We start from the raw sequence: 23,296 nt of genomic DNA on the forward strand, positions 1-23,296 counted from the left end.
TGAGAAGCATGTGAAGCGAAAACTGGGAGCTGAGGAAGTATAGCTACCAGTAAGGGGTGTAAGAAACTGAAGAAATGATGGAATGGCAAACTAAGGAAAATTTAATGTTCTGTTTCAGTAAGTTTTACGTACGTCAGCCAATATTAATCAATAAATTATATTAATATCACTTCACGAAATCATTTGAGTAAGCATTGCATTAAGTTAGTAAAAAATATCAAGATATGGTTGTTACCTCTAGCATTTGCACCTCCCTGTTAAGCCTTCGGGCTTCATTGTACACCATTCGCTCGTTTTCATTCGGTTGTCCAATCTTCTGGATGTTCCAGGCTTCCTTGATCTTACGCATGTTTTTGTTCATGTTTATGCTTTAAAATTCTACCACCTGGTATGAAAAAAAAGGAGAGAAAATTAAAGAAAAATGGACAATGAACTTACACCAAATGAAATATTTAAAATAAGAACAAAAAATAATCGTTTTGGGTGTAACCCTAATGTTATTATGTTTATTTATATTAATAATAATAGATCCATTACTAACCCCCTCAACACTACATAATATAGATACCTATACAACCTGAAGAAGTACACCCCCCCTACCAGGAATAAAGTTATATAATGAATCCATTATAATAATAACTACTATAACAGTAGTATATTTATTTATTACATTAGTTGCAATTGTAAAAATTACTAGACTTTCACATGGACCTCTAAAAATAATTAAATAATTACAAATGACAAAACCAGCACGGATTTATCATCCCCTACTTAAACTAGCAAATAATGCACTAGTGGACTTACCAGCCCCATTAAATATTTCCTACTGATGAAATTTTGGTGCCATTTCATATTTCAAAACATGGTTCAAGCAACTATTTTAGGTTAAATTAGGTTTGGTACTTTCTTTATATAACTTATTTACCGATCAATTATTTAGTATCACAAAGCAACACAAGTTAATATTCTAAAAAAATGATTTGTACAATTAAATAGCTAAAACAATTTTAAGAATCATATGTTTCTTTCTCTAAATTAGCATCGCTTTTCTGCTCCTTTTAAGTAATCGTAGCGATGAAGTTGAATGTTGATTAGATTAAATTTACGTTACTGATAATATTTTTACAGTGGGAATATATGCAAAATGAAAAATTCTGCAACTATCGCAGGAAATGTTATGTAAAATTACGATGAAATGACAATCACTTGCAGTAGTTGAACTGTTACTGAAACGGTGAATTTTATGTAAGATTACAGTTGAATTCATTTAATATTTACGGTGAAGAAACCTTAATTTTACGGTGACACCGTAAAGTTATGGTAAAATTGTTACACTGAAAAGATTGAGGCATTCATATCAAGGTTGGACTCGGACTGGATCCTTTGGAGTACAGGTCTTCGTTCGGTTTTAATCTACAGTTAAAATGTATTGAATTAATCTAGAAATGATATTATGTTTCAATATAAGTATGTAGGTGGCCATCACATATTCATTGTTGAACGCGCACACCCACGTACCGTTTACCAAAATGCAAAGTAACCTACGTCATCCTTATTCGTTTGTATTGACCGAGGTCAAAACATTAGTCTGTGACCTTCTACGTTCTATTGCATCCTTAGAACTCTTAATCCCCAGAGAGCGGGGTTTAAAGCAGGACATGTAATTCCCTCCAAATGGGAAGATGGAATTGCAACCTACATTGTACTAGTTAGCACTACGATTGATAAGTGTTATCACATGAGCGGTGGATGTAATATATATCCCTCACGCAGTTCCGAAGTACTCTAGCCTAATTAGCCTAATTACTAAGTGGCGTTGTAAGCGCAGCTATAAGAACTTGAAATTCACAGAAAAATAACTCAAAGAAACCACATGATATGTGGACATCTTCAGGGAATTTGGAATAACGGAACAAATATATTTCAAAATTTTCATCCTCGCACGATATGCAATTTGTAATTTCTTGGCATGTTTGGAGTTGTCGACCTGTAAGGATCGAGACATTAATTCTAATACAAAGTTAACTTTCTGTACTGCATTATGTCTGAATTTCGATCGACTTTTGTTCCGAAGTGTACAAGTGCAAGATCTAAATCCTGTACCTAACAATTATTGATTCCATGATATTCTTTGGGGAAGTTTATTGCAAGGCCCGAATACATGAAATAATGTATTTCACAGGTTTTTTAATACTCTGATGTAATTATTGGATGTTTTAAAGCAAAGCTCTGCTAAATTGACGCTTATAATTGGACAATATTTTGAACAGCTTTTAATTACTACCATTTTCAAGTAACGTTATCCTTTCTGATTGGCATCTGCTCAGCCCTAACTACCCTTAATATTGATCACGCTCTACAGTTAAGGTCCTAGCCTTACCTTTCGTCGTCAGAGTAACGAGAGATACAGTTGATTGCCATGGCAACTTTGTCACGTGACCCTGAAGTTACCAATTGTGAAGAGTCGCCTACTTTAGTCGCTTCTGTCACAAACAACAGTATGAGATAGATGCCAATGTGGCAACCTTAAGCCCGATTGACCAAAGAACCAACTTCAAATTCTGTTCTTGTCTTTTCTAGGGAGGGTCTCATGAACCCTTGATCCAATCGGCTTGGTCCAGTTGCCGTGGCGAGGGAAATTCTTGTAGTATTCTGTATTGCCAAACTTATGCCTGACATCAAAAGTTTTCGAAGCAGGTTACAAAGGCACGCTCCACAAGGAGAAGGCGCGGCTAAGCCTAACGGTCTCCGATTCTCTTCCTCTCCATGAACTACTGTACGAGCGAGGTGTCGTTTACGACTGGAAAAGAATCAGGCGTATGGCAACACCGCTTTTCCTCCCCTTGAAACTCCCACATCTGGAGGCGAGAACCCTGGGTTTCTTGAAGTTTGTTAGGAGCAGTCTCCGTGCAAACAATGAACTCTAGGACTTTTCTTTTCCATTGTTCGTGTTGTCTTCATCGTTCATCAAGAACTTACGATTGAAAGACAACTTTGAGATACCAACTATTTCATAACGGGCTTTTCACTCAAGAAGCAAATACCTTTTTCCTTATTTTATCACACCATTTGCCTCATTTTCCTATTATTAGTTATTTGTGACGCACGGTCCATCGCACGTCAGTCACTCTATACTATCAAACCGAAATCTCTCGAGTACATAATTGAATATCAACACGTGTAAGTTGTTCGTGTCATAAATATAACACGTGGGGATTAATATGAAGAACATGCACGTGTGTTGAAACGCATACGTGGCATTTGCAATCGCACGCATTCGGCCAATTACGAAAACTAGTTTTGTTTATTTGATAAATATGCTAATTGTCAAAGTCCCTTTTATGTGATATATATAAATATAAAATTAGTTACTTTAATCAAAATTTGGAATTTAATATGGATTTTAAATTGAATAGTATATTGAAAAAAACTGTAGTTTTGTATCGTGTAACTGTACAGACGAGAAACTCAGAGAAATGTGAAAGTTTAAAAATGGTACACAGGGAAATAGTAGTGAGTCTTGAAAATTTGAATCTGTTCTCTTGTCAAAACAAGAAAATGTGACTTATCAGGTTTTTCCCCAGAACTCTTAAATTGTGAAAAATAACAATTTTCATTAATATATAGATTTCTAACGAGTATGAAAAAAGTGTATCAACACAAAACCAACCTTATTATCCTGTTGAGCTGTGAAGTGTGAAACATTGAAGTCAAATCTTGTCTTGTGGGAATTCTCAACAATTCTCTTCCGAGCTTATCGCGTACCCCGTTCTAGTCGTTCATCTACCCCTAGGGGTACGTGTACCACAGTTTGAGAACCACTGTTATAGAGCATTCACGTGAATTTTCGTGTGTCATGCTTTCGCTGTTGTCTAGAAATCTGTGATGGAAAATAGGATTATATACTTAGCCACGAAAGTAGAGAAAGGCGAAACCAAACCATTGAGAAGGATCACGTGAATGGGTCTGAAAGGAATTCTAAGCTGACGCAATTTTTTTCAGAATTCGGAATATCATAGTGTTTTTTTTCGAAAGAAGGGAAACTTTCGAAAATTGGTTCACTGGCGTCGGGCAATTGTCCAGCGCGGCATTAATGAACATTTAGCAATTGAATGTATAGGGAACATATGGATGAAGAAAACGGTTCACAATAAGGGCTGTTGAGGGCCAAATGAGACAGTAGCTTTCGGGTTTTACAAGCCCGTTATACAGGTAATATGTCTCACTTCTCTTATTTTTAAATACAAGAGGGATAAATATTGTCGAATTCTTACGTCTTGTATTTTTTCTTCCTTTATGTCGCTTACCTACCTCATTATGTTAATCACTTCTACAAGGATAACGATTAGATGAAGTAGATGGGGTACAAAGCCGGCCTTCGTGGCGAAGTGGTTAGTGCAGCGGGCTACGACACCAGGTATCCCGGGTTCGAATCTCGGCCTGGGAATGGGCGTGCTTTGTGAGAGTCATTCATTAATTTCATCATATCATCACTCATCCTCATCTTCGCAAATTAGGTAAAAGTGGCAGAAAGCTAAATAAAACAAACCCAATCAGATAGGGCACAAAGAAACGTTCTTACCAGACTAAAATTTTAACCGCAACCTTCGTTGAGAGAGTCATGAGCAGTTCAATTTCTACAAGTTTCTCTATATATTAAAAAGCTGAAAATACTTACTATTTACGTGATTTCATTAATTTTTAAAAAAATACCTAATTTTGCACTAGTATTGTTGAGAAATTCATGGTACACTCTTCAACTCAGCAACAAGCATATTCCCATTCGAATTTTCTTCAAGATGGTGGCTATCGAAGTAATTCTTGTGATAATATTTAAACACAAATAAAGTAAAATAATTATCAGTCTAATGATGCAAACAGTAGTTTAATTACACCCACTCCTCACTTCATGCGGGGTAAACTGCGATGTTCATGCCGAAATAAAGTCACGAATAGACGCTTAGCTAATAGTAGAGCTGCTTGAATCTGTAATTAGGGTGACCAATGTCATAATAATTGATTCTTGAAACCCTAACTAGTGTTGGTGTTAGTACAGATAATCTCATTGTCTACAAAATATATAATTAGAGTTATAATGTTGGTTCTTCTGATAACATAAAATTACTAAAATGTATCCATGCATGCATACCTCTCTATTTTCCGAAAATAAAAATCAATACGAGTTTAGTCAATTCCATAACAAAAGAGCTGTAGATACGAATCCACATTTTGGATAGTAAATTGTTACTCCCTTTGGGTGTAATACACCGGTAACACGCATCTTCTTAATGACCCTCGAGTAGGATAATAATAACATCTCTATATCGGTACGCAAGTACTTTGTGTGGCTGAAAGCTAATGTCATATATGTTGATTTTTTTTTGTAAATAATTCTTCTCGTGTCACGCCAACAGAAACCTTCTTCGTCTGTCCGATCATTTCGATTAGAGAACATATTTGTTGTCATATTTCGTTCTTGGTTGAAACACGCAATTATGAAATTACGCACTGTAATGTTCATTTTAGGTGATTTCAGAGGGTGGGAGGTTCATTTTCCTATCACCTTTTGTCACGAAATAATGCGAAAGTGCGTATTTTGTAGTTTTGTTATTTTACGACGCTTTCCTGCCCTTTTTGTATATTCAAGACGATGAAATATGGGAAGATTAGATTAAATTGACGAAGGGACGCTCGCAAAGAGCACCCATGCCCTTTTCGGGACTCGAACCTGGGAACATCTTTTGCGAGATCGAAATTCGATGCCACCCAGTCGGCCACAAGAGTGCAAAACACGGCGTTTGCCGACACAACACGTATCCTGTAAGTTACGCAAGATTCCATGAACGCGAATAAATCTCATGGCAAGACGAAGACTGAAGAAATAAAAATACCACTTCTATAGAAAGCGATAAACTTTATAATTCGTGTGTTTAACAGAAGTAATCATTATGAAAAATCTTATTTTTATTTTGGGTGCGATTTCACTCTGCAACATCTACAAACTTTCTCAGCATGTCGAACAGTTTTCTTGAATAAACTTTTCTGGTGGCTTACCCTGAGTATATATGCCTTCATTAATTCAGCAATTAATCCAAATGCCGCGATTAGTCAGAAAGGAAATAAAAGCTACTGTTATACCGGGTGTCCGAGAAGTCTTTGTATGAAAACAAAAATTAACTGTATCCGCTATATGCAACATAGACATGAAAAAATGGTACCAAAATGTTCGGAAACTATTCAAGTTTTATTGGCAATAGGAAAGAAATCAATAAATCTCCACGTGAGCACCCTTGGTAGCACGGAGTACATCTAGTCGAAATCAACTTTTCGCCATGCATTAGCCAACATCAAAGGAGGGATTGATGTGATGACTTGGGTTATCCGTTGTTGCTGAGTTGCAAGATCGGATGCAGGAGTTCTGTAGACATTGTCTTTCACATAACTCCATAGAAATAATCTAAAGGGGTTATGTCTGGAGATCGTTCAGGCCACGCCGTCGGTCCATCTCGACCAATCCATTTTCCAGGAAATGTCTGTTCAAGGTAGGAACGAACCTCCAGACTCCAATGTGGCGGTGCACCGTCTTGTTGAAAGATAACATCTGGGTGGTATTCTAGCAATTGAGGAACAGCAAACAATTGCAACATGTCGAGATACACTCCAGATGTTACGGTGTCCTCACAGAAAAAGAATGGTTCGATTATTCTGTCATGCAGCAGCGCGCACCAAATGTTCACCTTCGGGTTGCCCATGGTCGACTTCCTCACCTCATGAGGGGGCTCTTTACCCCAGATACGCACGATGTTTGAAACTGTCTCTGCACTGTTTTTTGTGACCTGCTCTCGTGAAACCACAGGACACACTCAGCCTTTTTCTGATTTGTGTACATTTCCGGTTTGCTGGACACTGGCTGGCACTGCTACACTACTGCAACGGTACAGAAATCTGAAACAAAAAAAAACTTGAATAGTTTCCGAACATTTTGGTACTATTTTTTCATGTCTATGTTGCATATAGCGGATACAGTTAATTTTTGTTTTCATACAAAGACTTCTCGGACAGTCTCGTTTAACCCAACCCTTTCACCCTGTCCAATAATATTTTCAATAAAAGGTATTACTGTACAACGAGAACATTTTGCGCCGCAACCGAATTGCGCACACTTTAGATCCAGAATTGCGCACAAATATCACTGACCTGTTTTGCGCACAGATTTTGATCGAACGTTGCCACTTTGATAGCTTTAAAGTCTGTGCGCAAAATTGTTTTTTTTCTTTGGACAAGAAGAGAGAGAGAAATTAGAAATAAAATAGTATATCTCTTAAGGATTAAATAAAAAAATATATAATTTGACCAGTAAATGTAGTAAGTCAAGATACAATTTTCATACCAATTTACATAATACAGTAAGTCACTATTTATGTTTTCAAGATACAATTTTCATACCAATTTACTCAAACTCAAAAGTTAGGTTAGGTTAGGTTAAGTTAGGGTAATGACTGCACAACAAACACTTCTGTCAATCGAAGCTCGTGACCTTCGGTATAAATACGGAGATACACCGACCATTACATTCTGGTCCACCAATCAGGTTCATCCTCTATGCTTATCTAATGCTACCCTTCCAGCAAAAACACGTGTAAGTCCACACACACACAAACAAACACAACAGAAGTGAGAACGGCTTGAGAACATTTTACATCTGACAACATCCCCTAATTTTTTTGTGCGAAATCCTGTACTGTGACAGCTTGTCAACGGCTTATCAGATACCACTGATAAAACCGGAAAAGTGTGCTCAATCCAGCTGTAGTCTCATTTTGTAGATCAGTTCGATGCATTCTGCACTTTCAATTCTACAAGCACACTGGCAGTTCTTCCTGATGGAATGCAACCACCACGTGGCCAGTCGAACACGGCAGAGGAAATATTCTGCCGAAATTGGTTCCAACACGACCTTAGGGTAAATAAAGAAAGTAGTAGAATCAGCCCGTTTCTGCATCACCAAGTGAGCCACAGTGTTGCCAACCCACCCCCAGAAAATTTCACCATGTGAAATTTTACAGGCGACGCTAATCTACAAATAGGAGTTGGCAACACTGACTAGTCGCTTTACAAACTTTTTGATTTTTTAAAAAAAATGCCATATGATATTTCAGAGGCGAAGCTACCTACAAATAGGAGTTGACAGCGATCTATGCTGTAATATTTTGTAGCCTTCTAAGATGATACACATGCAGTAAGATGATGAAGAGTTGGTGACAAATGACTACGCTGACTGGCAATTTTGGTGGTGGTGCAGTGTTAATGCTCCCCCCCATTCTTCCTATCAAAATCTCCTAACATATAATAAAATAACCACAGGTTTTTGATACTTGGTGCCAGAACATAGTGGTTTTAGACTGTAAATTCAGCCCGATTATTCTATTTGTGAAGAAAGAAAAATGATGATGCTTGCATTTGGAATATTTAATTCTTCTTTCTTGGCTTATGGTATTTTGCGTGCTCCAGTAACCTGGCAATCGATTCACGGAAGCTATGACGTGTATTTCCTGTTTCGCGAACATACGAGAACCTTTCACAACTGTTTTTAATGTTGCATCAGATAATATATTGCAAGAGCGAGTTGGTTGTGTATATAAATCTAGTCTTGGGAATGGACATGAATATAATGTCAAAATTATTGCATCACTTAAAACATTGATAAAAAGGATATTTATTGCACTGTGCTTTCTAGCAAAGGTATTATTGTTTGTAAATGTGGAATGCAAAAGCTCAGTCCCCGGCCCCTCAGAGATTCGAATACTGTTAGGTTAAACAGCATAAAAATTTCATCACTGACAGCAAGCATTGTCATATGGACAAAACAGATATAGTAATGAGTTATAACCTGAGCTGTCTTGCAAGTCTCTCCAGTTTGATATCTGGTGAAGGAATAAGATGCCACTATAAACTGTACACAAAATATGCAGTCCCTGGCACGAGATGGACGAGGCTTATGAACCTCGACCTATACAGTTGTACAATGGATGTTCTTTTTAGTAAAGCATAACGGTGTGTTTACGCTTATTTCAATATCAGCGAGCGTAATATGCAACATGCATGGAAAGAATTCTATTTCACATTTCTATTTCTGCATGTATGCAAAATATAGTTAATCTCTGATGTGAAGCGAATGGAGAGTTTGTTCTTGCTGCTGTTTTGATTGATTGATTGATATGTTGTTTTAAGTCCACTTTATGCACAGTAAGGCTAATCGGGACTGGACCTACAGTTTAAAGTGGGATCCGAACCACTTGTGCCTCCACCGGGTATCGAACCCGGGACCCCTTGATTACAAGGCGACGACGCTACCACTGCGCCATCGGGGAGGCCCTGTTCTTGCTGCTGTGATTAAATACTAAATCAAATCTTATTTCATAACTTTGAATTATATTTGTTAATTCGATCTACTGTATATTATGTCATTGCTATAGGTGGTCCATGTTATGTGCAGGAGAATTTCTTTTAAAAAATGTCTTGTTTCTCGAACCTGTGGTCTGTAGATTTGCTTTTGTTGGCAACAGAAACAGAAAATGGCACCATGTTATTCTAAACTGATATGGGTGTACTGTAATCATAACAATTTTCTAGTTAAAAGAAAAAAATCTATGTCGAAAAGCAATCTTGGGGGACTTGTCTGTGTTGGGTCTTATTAACAACTTCACAGCTGTACAGTGGGATCCATGAGTATTACCGTGCAAATTGTCCATGACTATTTTCATTAATATTTCTCTTACATCCTATGTGTTTTTAAGCGATGGATTTTTATGTATGCTGATGAAGAAGTTGTCAACAGCTTATTTTGAGTTTTCTTTTAATTCTTGAAGCTCTTATTGGGTCAAATAAAGTGCACGAACATGGTGATGGACAATTTGCAAGGTAATACTCATGGATCCCACTGTACCTGCACAACTCATCGACTACAAGGCAACAATGTTAGGAAATGTGTGCATGGCTCCGAGAATACAATTTAAAATCACTAATGTGACATGAACCCCTTCAGCTGTGTGTATTTGAATATGCGAAAATTAGACACTTTGAATAATCGAGGAGAACAATCACAAAAACAGCTTGCACCGGTATGGAGGGGGGTCACGTGTTCAAACTTCAGATATTTTTTTGTTAATCTGCAAATGCCCAGTGCGTACGGAGATCACTACGAAAATTGTAAAAATAGAAGAAGCGAACCTATTTTGGTTAATGCCAACAATGACGATGAATAATGGCTATTTTGATGAAATTGAGGAAGTGGGGCACTTAGAAAACACACGTCTGCTTCGAAGTGCATTACACCAACAACTACAATTGTCCCCCACCACTATCCTGATCTAGGTCGGATGACGTAGTGGTAACGTTGTTGCAATCCCACCCCCGATGGCATATAGACTTAAATGTTTGCATAACATGAAATACTGTTAATGGAAATGTGTCGTTTCTAATGTTCAATATAAATCAGATGACAAGAAAAAGAAGAAAAGAAATGTTTCGGGCAGATACGGAGCTTCAACCCAAACACATATATGATCAGACAGAAAATCAACGATGCGTTCATAACTAACATGTGATTATTCAAAATTCAAATAGTGCAGTGAGAAACAACCAAGTAACTAACTGTCTAAGCTTCTTAAACACGATACGGACAAATATAAGCCCATCCTGATCTGAGAAAGATCGATCTATTCACTCTTTTTCCATCCTAACCGATTTTGCTTTTAGCTCCATTCAACTCCTCATGGTATATTAACTTTTTTACGAGCTCCCACTGCCCATCTCTCCTGATGGTAGAGGAAGCGAATTTATTTATTCTTGCCAAGTTGGACATAAAAGAGCATGATGTGTGGGAGTCTAATTTATTTATACATGTGGTTGCTTGGATGCTTACAGAGGATGACAAGATACTCAAGGATGCCATAGCTCGTGCGATTGAGGCATTTTCTTAAGCACATATTTTGATGAGTGTAAAGAATTAAGTAAGTCACAAGAGACTGAGGCATGGGTCGAATCTCTCGGTATAGGTATGGATGGAGACAGGCACGAAGTTCTGTGTGTGTAGACACAATTGATAATGAGAAAATGTTCTTCACCCCGATAGCATAGTGGTAATGTTGTTCTTGCCTTGTTCCCATCGATAACATTGTGGTTACACACACACAAAAAAACACTGTCCCCTATTAAGATGTTCTCCTCGAAATTATTCAACCACTCTCTCTCTTCTCCTCGTATCTTCGTAACCAGAAAAGGTTTTCTGAAACGTTTAAACGTCTACAGAAACGTTGAAATGTAAAATATTGTTGCATTTTAATCAAATGAATTTGTTGAATATGCAGAACAGTTGTTCTCGCTAGCCTAAAATAAAATTCAACAATTAATGTTATTAATAGAGTTAAACATTTGCCACTCTGAGGACGAAGAATATATTCAAAGCAATCATGATACCGATTCATATGTATCAGTTGACAGCGATGAAGACAACCAAAACAGTAGACCTAATACCGTAAGTGACAAATATTTTTATGGTAAATAATAGATTCAAGAGATCTTCAGTGGAGACTACGAAACATACCAGGGTCCCGGAATATAATAAAATTAAAATTCTTTTGTTTCATCCCGAACTACGAAGAAGAAACAAAGTAGATCCAGTTGATGCATCGGACTGCATTATCACAGACACTATGCTGGAGAACGTGCTAAAATGGACAAACAAAAAAAAACCTTCAAAATGTGAGAAAGAAATACGTTAATTCTTATAGAGTTGTGCTCAAATCTTGTAACCTTACAGAACTGAAAAGCTTCCTTGGCCTCCTCATTTACAATATAATTTTAAATAGAACAACAAAAACTTTCGATCTCTTTTCGCTACAGACGGAACAGGACATATTTCGAGTACCCATGTCATCAGATAGATTTGCAGTACTTCTGAGTTGTATGAGATTTGTCAACCCTGAAAGCAATTTTGCAAGTTCTGAGTGAATTTAATGTCAATTCTCAAGCTTGCTATTCGCTTGGTGCTAATATAACTAGATCTAATAATGAGAACACATTACATTTACAATACTTATCTCTATTGCGATAAAGGAACAGATGGGCTAGAGTTATGTGAAAACGAGAAAAATTTCTATACATAGGCAGGCTGTAGTAAAACTGTGTAAACCTAATTTTGATACCAACAGAAATGTAACTACTGATAACTGGTACACTTCCATGGAATTTGTAGATGTACTGTTAAAAACTGGGCTAACTATTGTAGGAACAATGAAAAAGAACAGAAAAGAGATTTCACCACAATATCAGGCTCAAAAAGAACGAAATGTTGGAAATAGTATATACAGCTTTACGAAGAGTGTTACAATAGTTTCTCAAGTACCTAAAAAATTTTCAAAGAGCCGTAATTCTCATTTCAAAGTTTTGTGTTTTGTCTAACAATTGATTAAATTAAGTACCAAACATTATCGAAAAGCAATTCTCGAAACATTATACTGAAATGTTTATATTATAATAAGTGTCCTGGCATAGCCGTTCCAGTCTTCAAACTGCTCCCAACACGGCTTCTGCTTGCTTTTCAATAAAATCTAAATTATGTGCAGTTCAATATACGGTGCTAGCGTGTCTCACTGCTACACGGAAAATCCTACAGGAGTTTATTTTTCCTGGAGCTCTGAGACTCACCAAACCTTATATGGTACTGAGTATCCTCATCATTACGATGTAAAAAAGAAACATGAGTGTTTGTGTTGTAAATGAAAGGGCCAGAAAATCGCATGTCACGGCTTTTGATGTTATCTGTAAAAAGCATAACGAGAGCGTGGATCGTGTCGGAAATAAATGTGTAGAGGGAAAGGCTTGCAGCATGAAGTTTCAAGGATGCCCGTTCCTAATAGCTCGGTATTAACCAACTAATTCTCTTGTCTTCTTAAACCCGAAGGTTTAGCAACAGAAGCCTTCCATCTCTCATCCTATCCATGAGCAAGATCAATCAAATTTTCTTTCTAATTCTGTGCAAATCACACGGCTGGAAGCTTGCGTGTATCACTCTCACTGTTTATTCTTTCCGCTAGCTTTTGACCTTGACTATTGATCATGCATTTTTATTGCATGTTTCCCATGTCAGCACAATATATTTTTCTCTTGGATCAGTCATGACTATGAGGATGAAAGAATCAGAAATACAATGTTATTTAACAAGCAGTATATATGTTAAATGTTTCTAGAGGGGGTTGTACTTGACACAAGAATATAATTACCAGAGAATGATTGATTAAATTGCAGCTTTAAGTTCGCTTTATACACGAAAAGGCAAATCGGGATTGGACCTGTAAATCAAACCACCATGCGCATTTTCTCATTATCAATTGTGTCTACACACACAGAACTTCGTGCCTGTCTGCATCCAAACCTATACCAAGAGATTCGACCCATGCCTCAGTCTCTTGTGACTTACTTAATTCTTTACACTCATCAAAATATGTGCTTAAGAAAATGCCTCAATCGCACGAGCTATGGCATCCTTGGGTATCTTGTCATCCTCTGTAAGCATCCAAGCAACCACATGTATAAATTATAGTCTCCCACACATCATGCTCTTTTATGTCCAACTTGGCAAGGATAAATAGATTCGTTTCCTCCACCATCAGGGCAGTGGGAGCTCGTAAAAAAAATCAGTATACCATGAGGGGTTGAATGGACCTAAAAGCAAAATCGGTTAGGATTGAAAAATAGTGGATATATAGATCTTTCTCAGGTCAGGATGGGCTTGTATTTGTCCTCATCGGGTTTAAGAAGCTTAGAGAGTTAGTTACTTTGTTGTTTCTCACTGCACTATTTGAAATTATGAATGCATCGTTGATTTTCTGTCTGATCATATATGTGTTTGGGTTGAGGCTCCGTATCTGCCCGAAACATTTCTTTTCTTCTTTTTCTTGTTATATGATTTCTATATTGAACATTAGAAACGACACATTTCCATTAACAATATTTCATGTTATGGAAACATTTAAGTCCTTACGCCATCGGGGGTGGGATTGCAACAAAGTTACCACTACGTCATCCGACCTAGAACAGGATAGTGGTGGGGGACAATTGTAGTTGTTGGTGTAACGCACTTCGAAGCAGACGTGTGTTTTCTAAGTGCCCCACTTCCTCAATTTCATCAAAATAGCCATTATTCATCGTCATTGTTGGCATTAACCAAAATAGCTTCGCATCTTCTATTTTTACAATTTTCGTAGTGATCTCCGTACGCACTGGGCATTTGCAGATTAACAAAAAAATATCTGAAGTTTGAACACGTGACTCCCCTCCATACCGGTGCAAGCTGTTTTTGTGATTGTTCTCCTCGATTATTCAAAGTGTCAATTTTCGCATATTCAAATACACACAGCTGAAGGGGTTCATGTCACATTAGTGATTTTAAATTGTATTCTCGGAGCCATGCACACATTTCCTATCATTGTTGCCTTGAAGTCGATGAGTTGTGCAGGTACAGCTGTGAAGTTGTTAATAAGACCCAACACAGACAAGTCCCCCAACATTGCTTCTCGACATAGATTTTTTTCTTTTAACTAGAAAATTGTTATGATTACAGTACACCCATATCAGTATAGAATATTATGGTGCCATTTTCTGTTTCTGTTGCCAACAAAAGCAAATCTACAAACCACAGGTTCGAGAAACAAGACATTTTTTAAAAGAAATTCACCTGCACATAACATGGACCACCTATAGCAATGATATAATATACAGTAGATCGAATTAACAAATATAATTCAAAGTTATGTAATAAGATTTGATTTAGTATTTAATTACAGCAGCAAAAACAAACTCTCCATTCGCTTCACATCAGAGATTAACTATATTTTGCATACATGCAGAAATAGAAATGTGCGCCCCGCGAGGTGTGCTATTGGAAGACTATACAATGAGACACGGCGACTTCAATGCAAGTGAGCAGTGGAGTAAATTTTTTTTTCTTTTATTTTGATGTGGACAAAAGTTTTAGTCCATGCATTGATCTGAACCCCCTTGTCCAAATAAAACAAAAGTTCCGGTCCCATCTGGAGACTGCAAAACTGATATGCATGTCTATTCAGAAAAACCCAAAAATTTTAACATCCATGGACAATACCGTTGCGTCCTCCATGTGTAATGTTTTATTTCCCTTGTTGGCTGAACGCGAAGATGCTCGAGACTGCTTTCGAAATTATTTTCAGCCTCACATCACGATACAATTTCATCACACACAGGAAAAAGTAGTAAAGGGTAACATTTCTCTCCTTTCCTCGCTTTTAGCCATCGTCCAGTGTCCTTCTACATAGCAGGTGAATCGTGACTAGCATAAGTATTGAAATCGAAATGAGAATTATCCATTTTGGTCTCCCTCCCTTCTTTGCATGCATGTTGCATATTACGCTCGCTGATATTGAAATAAGCGTAAACACACCGCTATGCTTTACTAAAAAGAACATCCATTGTACAACTGTATAGGTCGAAGTTCATAAGCCTCGTACATCTCATGCCAGGGACTGCATATTTTGTGTACAGTTTATAGTGGCATCATATTCCTTCACCAGATATCAAACTCGAGAGATTTGCAAGACAGCTCAGGTTATAACTCATTACTAGATCTGTTTTGTCCATATGACAATGCTGCTGTCAGTGATGAAATTTTTATGCTGTTTAACCTAACAGTATTCGAATCTCTGAGGGGCCGGGGACTGTGCTTTTGCATTCCACATTTACAAACAATAATACCTTTGCTAGAAAGCACAGTGCAATAAATATCCTTTTTATCAATGTTTTAAGTGATGCAATAATTTTGACATTATATTCATGTCCATTCCCAAGACTAGATTTATATACACAACCAACTCGCTCTTGCAATATATTATCTGATGCAACATTAAAAACAGTTGTGAAAGGTTCTCGTATGTTCGCGAAACAGGAAATACACGTCATAGCTTCCGTGAATCGATTGCAAGGTTACTGGGGCACGCAAAATACCGTAAGCCAAGAAAGAAGAATTAAATATTCCAAATGCAAGCATCATCATTTTTCTTTCTTCACAAATAGAATAATCGGGCTGAATTTACAGTCTAAAACCACTATATTCTGACACCAAGTATCAAAAACCTGTGGTTATTTTATTATATGTTAGGAGATTTTGATAGGAGGTGAGTGAAATAGTTGTTGCAAGTTACCTTTTATACCCAGTACATGTGTAGGAAAAACTGCGTATAAGCTGTCTCACTCTCTCTGTCTGTGTGTCTTATTTTCGTCAGGTGGTCGTGTCGATCGTTAGTTGTATGTCACAGCTTAACCTGTACTAGGTAATATTTTTTACATGAGGTACGTTAGCATACTCTGCTAGGGTGTTTTGTGTGTATATGTTTCAAGCTTCTAGCTGTAGAGCATTAGCTTTAGCCTATAGAAACAAATATTTGCAAAGTGTAAGTTTGGTAACACTGCTCGTCGAAAGCAGCTTTAACCGTGTTTCCAGCTGCAGGTTAATTTTCCCCGTCGTAAAATATAAAAACAATTGCAAGAGGTGAGTTGCTTATACCCTATCTGGAAGGCTTGGTGTGTGTGTGTCCATGGCTTATGTTGTAGGTTAATTTAGTTTGCAATAGATCTTGTGTGTTGGCAACTGTCATCTCTTACAAATGAAATAGCAGCCTTACTCTGTAAGGCATAGTGTGTATGTATGAGTGGGTGAGGTTAGTTTAGTTCACGATAGATCGACCTGTCACGACCAATCAAAGCTATGCACCACTTTCTGCTTTTGAGTCACATCTGCTTTACTCTGTAAGGCTATATGTGGGTGGGTGAGTGAGGTTAGTTTAGTTCACGAAAGATCACACTTTGAATTTGCTCACTTTTAGACAGTAAAATTAATCAGAAATATTAACTGTACTTCAAAAAGGAAAATTGTGTGTATCTCATGTCGAACTAGAAATAAAGAAGTCAAACATTAAGCATGCATGCAGATTAATTAGGCTGTAAGTTCAAAATTTGGCCCTCTTCCCCAAATCGTATTTCATACATACATACATGTGGGGGACAAAAGTATGAATGTTTCCGTCCGTGGCATTACAAGAGAGAGAGAAGAGTCTGTCTCCCAATATTGCTTAAGGTTTGGTTAGCATGCAATAGATCAGTATGCTAGAAAAGACAGAGGAGGAGGAGGAGGAGGAGGAGGGGGGACATTAACACTGCACCACCACCACTATTACTGCATACGTATCATCTTAGAAGGCTACAAAATATAACAGCATAGATCGCTGTCAACTCCTATTTGTAGGTTAGCTTTGCCTCTGAAATATCATATGGCAAAATTAAAATAAAAAAGTTTGTGAAGCGAGTAGTCAGTGTTGCCAACTCCTATTTATAAATTATCTTCGCCTGTAAAATATCATATGGTGAAATTTTCTTGGGGTGGGTTGGCAACACTGTGGCTCACTTGGTGACGCAGAAACGGGCTGATTCTACTACTAAAGAAGTACACTAAATGAAATCTCTACATGCCTCAACATTAATCTAAAACAGAATAATTCCATGATGTGCAACGACGCCAGGGGTCCCGGCTTGGGTATCGTTCTTCTTTGTGAGCGCCCCTTCGTTTCATCACATCATATCATAACTCATCTCATCTTCGCGATTAGCCAAAAGCAGGAGAAGCCAAACAAACCAAATGAATCGAACCAATACCGTGATATGAAAAAGATAAAATTATTTGCCGAAATATGTAAATTCAATCGATGCTGTAAAAGGTACCATTGGTGACGGTTATTTTCATTGCATATATTAGTATATGACCTAGTTACTACCAATATGTAACACTCACTGAAAGATAGGACCAGAATATACCATACTGTCTGATTGTACCATATCGTCCGATTTAATACATAGTGCTTCTTTACCTAAAGCGATTTCTATACTGAAAAAATGAATGTTTTTGAGGATAAGAGCATATTTTCAAAAAATCATGAAAATTCATTATTTTGTTTATGTATTTTTTATTAAACAGTTTGAATTAGCAAATAGTACATGCTTCTGATTATTCGTTTTGTAGATTTTATCATGTCTGTATTAATTTTTTAAAAAAAAAATCTTCTGTTTTATCTTCACGTGTGTTGTTGCTACCATATAATTATGTTCTTTATAAAGTCCTAAGTATTGCAGATAGGTTGTTTATAACATTAGCTCCAAATAGGTATTGTGATATATATGTTATTTTTAGCAATTCAAGAAATCATTGTTTGCACAATTGCCTCTTGACTACTCTCTGAGAACATCTTCACAACTAATTCAATTCATTGTGTGGGATTTCGTTTCGGAATATTGTGTAAAGGAGAAACATGGTGTATATAGATAGCACGTAGGTCTCTACCAAGTAACATAATTATTTATTTATTTCACAACAAATACCACAGAAGATAAAGCTAAATACTCATCTTAAAACTACAACGTGGTTTCGCACATGTCTTTGACAACTCCCCCTCTTGAGTATGGATTTGTCCACTCGAACGTTTTCGTAATTTCCTGTTGATGTGTAACAAAATAGGAAAACCAATAATTTCTGCACATTCTTTATGTCACAGCAATGTTTGTCTTGATATACACTTTAAAAAGAGGATAGATATGTCCTGAAGTACTTCAACTGTTGTGTGTTCCTCCATTTCTCTTCAGGTTGGAAGGATTTTTGTGGATGATGATTTCAGACCTATTTTGCATGCAAGACGTATCGTAAGGAAGTAGATGATCTCTATAAGGCTGAGGACACTGAATCCCAAGCAGAATCCCATAATACCTCCACAGTTGGCTGAAAAACGGGACAAGAAATTACATACATATTGCGCACATTCACAACAATGTTTGGAAGTAACTACAATGAAATTTCTTCAGCCCGACTTTTGCATCAGCTTGAACCAAATGTAAAGTAAAGTAAAGTGTTCCCCTGTGCATAGCACCACGCCATGAAGGCGTATAGGGGGTGTGGGGGTAACGCCCCACACTTTCTTGATCCGGTCGTGTGAACATTGAACCAAATGTTCGCTTCAAAAATGTTGATGATTATTAACATTGTGAGAATAATGCTATATTTCTAGCGACACAATTACCACTTTATTTGCCTCAAGCAGAAGATGTATGACATGAGGGTTTCTTAATCCCCAACACTGTCGCAGTAATGATTTTGTTTGAAGGGTACAATGTTCAACCTCCAAATTTATAACAGGCCACACAGCTCTCAATTTTTAAAATAAAATTTGCATAACTGCGAATCAAACATGGAATATTCAAAAAATTATTTTGAATTTATTACAAACGTTATGGCTATTTTCAAGATAGATAAATTCTGAGCTTCATTCCATCATTTCGCACTCATTTTAAACAGTTTTTGCTTCCTTATAGAGTATTCCAGGAGCACCGATCAAGTGATTCAATTAATGGCACCACAGGGTGTTCCAAAATGAATATCGGGGTTTCAATGAATTGTATCTTCTATTACTTATACATTACAGAACTGAAACATACCTTAAAAGGAAAGGTGACTCAAATAGTTTTTGTTTCTACTTCGAAGGTGATGTTTCGTAACTCCGCCGCAGCACGGCGCTGGTAGTAAAGATGGAGATGACTCCTGAGCGTAAAGCCTTCTGTGGAATTTGCAAGGTGTAACTCAGCAATTGGAGTGCAACGTGCTTTTCGGCGGGAATATGGATGTGATCCCCCATCGGATAACAACCGATTTAAGAATACGGGATGCTTGTGCAAAGGAAAGAGCTCCGGAAGACCACGTCTACCAGATGAGCAAGTGGGACAGGTCAGAGCAAGTTTCGGTCGAAGTCCCAGGAAATCTGTAAGGCGGGCGAGTCGAGAACTGTCAGTGCCGTCCACGACTATTCGGAGGGTGTTACGAAAGAGACTGCACGTGAGGCCATACCGTCTACATCTGTTACAGGCCCTAAAGCCTGAAGATAATGTGACCCGTGCCAACTTCTGCGAAAATGTGCTTGACATGGAAGATGATTTTCTTACACGTGTGATCTTTAGTGATGAAACCTCATTCCATCTTACTGGACGAGTGAATACGCATAATGTGCGTATTTGGGGGTCTGAAAATCCACACCAAACAGTGCAGCACATGAGGGATTCGCCAAAAGTGAATGTATTTTGTGCTCTATCCAAAGAACAAGTGTATGGACCTTTCTTCTTTGTGGAAACACTATCAGTGGTACTGCTTATTTGGACATGCTCCAGCAATGGTTCTACCGTCAACTGGATCGTGAGCAAAAAAGGAACATCATCTGCCAACAAGACGGCGCGCCCCCTCACTTTCATCGTGAAGTACGGAATTGGTTGAATGCTGTTTTTCCCAAACGATGGATCGGTCGTCATTGTGAGGATGACGTGGCTCTTCCGCAATGGCCCCCAAGATCTCCCGACCTCACTCCCTGCGATTTCTTTTTGTGAGGGTATGTAAAGGATAGTGCATACGTGCCATCGCTACCTGTCAACCTCCCTTGAATTGCGACGCAGGATTGATGGAGCTGTGGAGTCTGTTACACCAGATATGCTAGCTTCAGTGTGGGAAGAAATTGCCTACAGACTAGATGTGTGCCGTGTCACAAGGAGATCCCACATTGAACACTTGTAACTTGTGACAAAAAACTGTTTGAGTTACCCTTCCTTTTAAGGTATGTTTCATTTCTGTATTGTGAATAATATAATATACACTTAATTAAAACCCCGATATTCATTTTGGAACACCCTGTATAATAGTTTGAAGGTGGCTTTGATTCTTTTGGATGGAGAGATAATGCAGATAAAACACACTATTTGCGTTTAGCTACCGAAAACGAGATTATTTGAACGACATCGTTTTGCGTCTGTCAAATTATTTGAGGTGGTACAAGCAGTAAAATTCGCATCCATGAATATAATGAAAATAAAATATTTTTATGGTATTGTATCTAAAATGAAGACACTGTAAAGGAAATGAGTTGCTCTTGAATTAACGGTAACTGTACGAGAATCCAGGTGCATATTATCGTCCTTATCGTGCCAAAAGTATGTCGTCTAACTATGCATTTCAGTTCTCTAGGTCAAACTTGACAGTTTGTTTTGGATTTTATAACATGCCAGCTTCTCATTGCTTGTCTGAATGGAAAGTAGTTGTTGTAATGAGAAAGGACTAAAGGTTTCAAGATCGAAAAAGACAAACTTAAAAATTCCCCTTGTGAACTTCACAAAAGGGACGAGTCAAGTGCTCGGGTTCGATCTGAAATTCTGCCTAAGGGAGTTTTGAAATGAAATGTGCAGTGGTGAGCGGATTAGAGTGAAATGAATGTGTGTATGTGTGTTTATATACATACATACACACATGCGGAGACACAATGATGAAGTTAATAATGATGTAATGCTCTTATATATAACTAGGGGTGCATGAATCTTGGGTCTTGTGTGATTGTAGCATGAGGTGAAATGTAATTTGGGGTAATTTTATTACATTCTTTCTCTATTTCATGCTATATATGGCGGAAAATAAATGCAGCTAATCTGAGCATGAAGGTGCAATATGAACATCCAAATATGTGCTTACTATTTTCATCACTCATTATAATTAACTTGCATAAATATAATGAATTGGTAATTCTTGTAATATTTTTATGTACAAGGTTCGATCACCAAAGATGTTCTGTTTCTGCAAGACAATGAACTTCCGCATACTGTCCCCCCATACGATTAGCACACTACAGGAACTCGGTTGGAAGTTACTACCACAAGGAGGCCAATCATGACTCTGGAGTATGAAGAAGTCTTCTAACGTTGCTGGTATCTAAGCATTAGTATCGAAAAATAAAATAATTTTCTACACACTCAAATTTGTCCCGTTATTCTGAAAAAAAAATTACATTTGCTGTTACCTAAGAAATCGGTCCAACCATACAGTTCACTCCTATGTTTTGGGATGAATTGTAACTCCTTGAAGAATACCGACACAGATGAAACTGACCAACTGCAAAGATAAAATAATCAAACAAGTTCATCAACAAATTATTACTATCGGATTAAATATTAAAGATACTAGAGTTTAGACTCCAATTAAATATTAACCAGTAGACCTACAAAAAAATGATTAACATCAAAATTTATCTTATTCAATTCTGTATTAATCTATGCTAACCAATAAAAATTCCGAGTATGTCTTATATTTTTTAACGTCGTGAGTACAAGAAAAGGGCCCTTTTTTTCAGTTTCGCAAACGATTGCTCTTCTTGAAATTCTATAAATAAAAAGCGGGTTGTTCGATCGTGATGAAATTTTAGTATGGTGTAGGTAGAAGGGTTTGAAACATAAATCTTAATTTTCAAATTTCAAAAAATTGTCAAAAAACCGTTATTATGAATTTTGCGAAACAACTTTTTCTTAGTCTCTATTTTTAAAATCCATTATCGTTGTCAATTCACATTGAGAAACCTATTTAATACAGATTTTTATTCAGCGAAGTAAAGATGAACGCGGAACATGGCAAATCTTCAAAAAACCGCCCCTTTTTTGTTCTCACGACGTTAAAAAATATAAGACATACTCGATTATTTTTTTCGGTTAGCATAGATTAACGCAGAATTGAATAAGCTAAATTTTGATGCAACTAGTTTTTTTGTAGGTCTACTGGTTAATATTTAATTGGTTTATATATATATATATATATATATATATATATATATATATATATATATATATATATATATATATATATTGATGCGTTCACTGGGATTCCTTGAATCATTGAGAGGAATCGGTAGGTGAACGCTTGCTCAACTCGGATGAATGACCCGTGTGATCTTGCTTAAACCCACTTATCGCCCCTGCTTGCCCCTAGCCAAGGTGTGGAGAGAATAAGGGAGGCTCTTGGTCGACAACTTACCCTCGTTCAGGCAGTTAAAACAGCTCGTGAGCGACTCGCTGGCAGGCAATTTTTGTGTCAGTGTGTATCTTTGTGGGGAACGACTTGGCCCGGGAAAGCGGCTGACGAGGTTCTGGCGATCTCTTCCTCAGATGTTCTCTGCGCCCCACGGAGTGCAATTTTTCGGCGTCGGTACTCTCGCGGTCGGATTGGTCGTACGAGCGGACGTGAGCGATGGTCTTGTTACGCGCTGAAACAGGATCAACTCAACTGGACTTAGCGACGCAACAACGCAGAATCGCTCCCCGTGACACCTGTCACGCGGATTAAACATCACATGAAATATAATACGGT

The 23,296-nt window shown here is 37.5% G+C and overlaps 1 protein-coding gene across 1 annotated transcript in view; it reads right to left on the reverse strand.

The window, feature by feature from the left end:
- Positions 1-18,121: 18,121 nt before the first annotated feature.
- The window catches only part of LOC145990542 (uncharacterized), a 147,038-nt gene continuing 141,863 nt past the window's right edge, over positions 18,122-23,296 (reverse strand). The window contains exons 21-22 of the mRNA XM_083126236.1: positions 21,960-22,051; positions 18,122-18,856 (exon numbers count right to left, since the gene is read on the reverse strand). Of these exons, the coding sequence (XP_082982362.1) occupies positions 18,720-18,856; positions 21,960-22,051 (229 nt within the window). The 3' untranslated portion in view covers positions 18,122-18,719. The remainder of the gene's footprint in view (positions 18,857-21,959; positions 22,052-23,296) is intronic.

Source organism: Lepisma saccharinum, chromosome 7, assembly GCF_977018435.1.
Source record: "Lepisma saccharinum chromosome 7, izLepSacc3.1, whole genome shotgun sequence".
Lineage (NCBI taxonomy): Eukaryota > Metazoa > Arthropoda > Insecta > Zygentoma > Lepismatidae > Lepisma > Lepisma saccharinum.